This window comes from Benincasa hispida, chromosome 7 (assembly GCF_009727055.1).
Source record: "Benincasa hispida cultivar B227 chromosome 7, ASM972705v1, whole genome shotgun sequence".
Taxonomy (NCBI): Eukaryota; Viridiplantae; Streptophyta; class Magnoliopsida; order Cucurbitales; family Cucurbitaceae; genus Benincasa; species Benincasa hispida.
This window is the reverse complement of record NC_052355.1, coordinates 45645785-45649687: the sequence shown is the minus strand read 5'-3', so window position 1 is coordinate 45649687 and position 3903 is coordinate 45645785. Positions and strand designations below refer to the sequence as shown.

The following is a 3903-nucleotide window of genomic DNA, read 5'->3' as shown; positions in this document are numbered from 1 at the left end:
ATATCTTTCGAAAAAAATATTAATATTTATTTCATAAAAATTATTAAATGAGGAAATAAACAGGTTTAAATTTTTTATTATTGAATCTAGGCCTACATATCATATGATTATGGTTATATTTCATCCATTTCCATTTGATTAAAATGTTAAACCTACTCTTTGTTAGAGTATTTAGCATTAAGATGTAATATTTCTATTTTCTGTTATTTAGCTTAGGTTATTTGCGTAAAAATTCAATGGGCCTTCATAGATTTTCTATCATTTAAATTACTCTTTATTTCATTGTAATGTTGAGAAACCCTAATGACATTTCTTCAATATTTTTATATCTCTCTAAAATCGTTCATGGTATAAGAGCCCAATCTGGACAGAGACATTTTCCTGAATCTTCTTCTTCAACCATCAGCAATAACGAACGTCGTTCGTTACTACGCCGCTGTCGTCCATCAAGCTTCGACCAGCATCACTGAGATGATGCCACCGCCACCAACTTCACACATACAAGTAGCTCACTCGGAGAACGTTTCACCACCGTTCTAGCAAAAGAAAACCCTATGTAAAACCAATTTCTTTTTTAACCCCTAAACACAAATTTTCCATATTCGTCTTCTTACAATTCTCTCATATCTCATTTTCTATTTAATTATGTTCTACCAAAAATCTCAGCAAATCTAAAAAAATAAAAAATCAATGCCTCCTTTATGGCCTCCTTCAAAATCTCAAAGAAGCACAACCTTCATCAAAATCTCATTCTCTCATCCTCAATTATTTTTCTTCATCTTCTTCACTCTCTTTCAAAAATCATTAAATCCTTTGATCTTCAAATCTCATCTTCTACGGTAAATCTAACATGTCACATCATGTTGATGTCGAACTAATAGATATATAAAAATGTCAGCGAAAATATCAATATATGTTAGACAAAAATTTAAAACCTAAAAAGCCAATAAAAAAATAAATTGGAAAAAAAAAAAGAGAGAATTTTGCTGGTGTGAATGGAAAGGAAGGCTCCTTACAAGAAGGGGAATAGTGAAAGCGAGATTGTGGTTCAATCCTTCCATGAAATTCTCGAGGAAGATGAGGTGAGAGTGAAGGCTTTTACTTTTTTATTCACATGCCTTCACAAACCTTAATTAAAAACACTCTCAATCTCTTTACTCTCATTGCATCTTCCTTTGCATTATTGCATATCCCATTGCCATTCACCCATAGGGATATACAATAAAATAATAATAATGAATAAATAAATACAGTTTATTTCTTTTATAATTCAATAATCTCTACACCTAAACTTTGCTGGTTACCAAAAAAAAAATAAAAAAACCTTCAAATTATAAAAAGATAAAAAAACCTTCAAATTATACCATAGTCCATGCTCTTCTATTAGAGATAGTATATGGGTTAGGAAGGGTCGGAGTTGGCTTCTCCGTCCCATCCCCACTACCCATTTCATTTTCCATGACCTTAAAATTTCTTACAGGGAATGGGGCGGGGATTCCCCACAAGAAATTCACGAGGATTGACAGAGAATTTTTCTTAGTTTGGATTTTTTTTTAAAAAAAATTAACTTAAAAGGAAAAATTTTACAAACAGAAAAATGTCATACAATTTACAAAAATAGCAAAAAAAAAAAAAAAACACTGATATGCACGGATAAACTTATATCAGTGTCTATCACATAGTATTAATGATAGATTTCTATCCGTTTCTATCATTGATAGACAAATCTCTATTAACATATATCAAAGAAGATTAAATTTTTCTATTTTATATAAATAGTTTCCCTTATTTTTCTATTTTTGAAAATTCCCCCGACTTAAATCACTACTATGAATTTTTTAATTAAATAGTTAAATGTATTTATATATATATATATATATATATATATATAAAGTGGTAACAACGGAGAAGAAGAGTGTTGAAAATATTCTTTGGTGAATATCATTAAACAAAGCCACAATATAAAGGTACAATGAAGCGCTTATTAGAAGGGAAATAATAGAAAATACACCAATGAAGAACCCAACATTACAGAGGGTAAAAGCCCAAAAGTAAGCCACAATATAGCATCCCTTCATCCCCCCTCAAGCAAAACTGGGGACGTCACGGTGAGCTTGGATCGAAGACAACAGAAGCGAGAAGAGGGTGAAGGCTTTGTCATAATATCGACAATTTGGTCTTTGGAAGGAACAAACTAGACTAACAATTGCTTGCGTAAAACTCACTCATGGATGAAATGGAGGTCAATCTCTATCTGTTTTGTCTATTGGTGAATAATGGGATTTGCACTTAAATGAGAAACATCCTTTTGCTGAGTTAACTCCGTTGTATCATTTGACATTCTGTGATACTCTGATTTAGCACTTGAATGAGAAACAACCTTTTGTTTAGAAGAAGACCATGAAACTAAGTTGGTACCCAAGTAAACACAATAACCACTTGTACTACGCCTGTCATCAGGACAATTTGCCCAATCGACATTAGTATAACATTTTAAGGAGATATGATCAGACTTCACAAATTTGATTCCAAGAGAGACAATAGTCTTCAAGTAACAAAGAATACATTATACAACCTTCCAATGAGTAACATTAGGGGCATGAAGAAACTGGCAAACTTTGTGGATAGAAAATCTTAAATCTCGACGTGTCAAAGTACACTACTGCAAAGCACCAACAATGTTCCTATATTTCATTGCATCCTCAAGTAAAAGCCCATCAACAAGAGATAAAATTGTACCGACAACCAATGGAGTTGTCATTGGTACACAATCCATCATCAGGATACTGAAAATCAAGAGTAATGGATAATATATCGATTATAGAGGTAGGGGTAGGAGGTTGGACAGAAGAGACATGGGCTTGTGGATTCATACATTGATAGGCAAAACTAGCAAGTTGGTGACACTGAGGGACAATATGGCCAAACTTATGATAGATTTGGCATTGAGGTTTGGAAGAAGGTGGTTTAGAGGGCGGCCATTTTTTATTAAAAGAAGGACGAGCATGAACACTATTGGATGTAGATGGAAGTATTGGAGAAAAATTAGGAGAAGGTAAAATAAGGGAAGAGTGATTGGGAAAAGGGCGTAAGGCATTTCGCTTGCTGTTGTGTTGAAAGGAAAGTTTGCTAAGGTAAGCTTGAGCAATATTCAAATGATCAATTGCATTCTGTTTTTCTAGCTGAGCCTCATAAGATAACAATAAACTCCACACATCTTCAACAGAGAGATTATCAACATGATTTTGTATAGATGTAACAAAAGCATTATACTCACTACCTAAACCATCTAAAATGTGTGTAAGATGATCTCTATAAGAAATTGATTCTCCAACAACACTAAATTTATCAGCAACATCTTTAATTTGAGACAAATATTGACTAAGAGACAGGTTATCTTTCCTAATCTTTTGTAACCGAGCTTTCAAACTCATGATACGAGTAGTGGTTTTAGAATCATAAGATTTTCGTAAAAAGTTTCATATATTAATAGCGGAATCTAAAAAAACAATCTCACCCATCTTCTCTTCAGATAAGGAGAAATATATCTAACACACAATGAAATTATTGACAACATCCAATAACTGCTTCTTCACACACACACGCATACGCACACACACACATGCACATGCACACGCACACACGCGCGCACACACACATACACACACCCACACTCACACCCACACACGTGCACGCGTACACCCGCACACGCACACGTACATACACGCACACACATACGCACGCGCACGCGCACACACGCACGCACCAAGATTAAATATACATCTCTACTTCATATATATTATTAATCAAATAAACACATACAAAAAAATATGATTTGTAATAATATGGTACCAAAATTCATCCACTTAAATTTTTTTAGATCAATTGATAATTTAACCATAT

General features: G+C 33.5%; 1 protein-coding gene across 1 annotated transcript; it reads right to left on the bottom strand.

Annotated features, from left to right (window-relative positions):
- Window positions 1-2263: 2263 nt before the first annotated feature.
- Window positions 2264-3434, bottom strand: LOC120081111. Its single transcript, XM_039035785.1, has 2 exons — window positions 2740-3434; window positions 2264-2450 (listed from the first exon to the last, which is right to left on the bottom strand). Exons 1-2 carry the CDS (start codon window positions 3432-3434, stop codon window positions 2264-2266), a joined length of 882 nt encoding a protein of 293 aa, XP_038891713.1.
- Window positions 3435-3903: the final 469 nt, after the last annotated feature.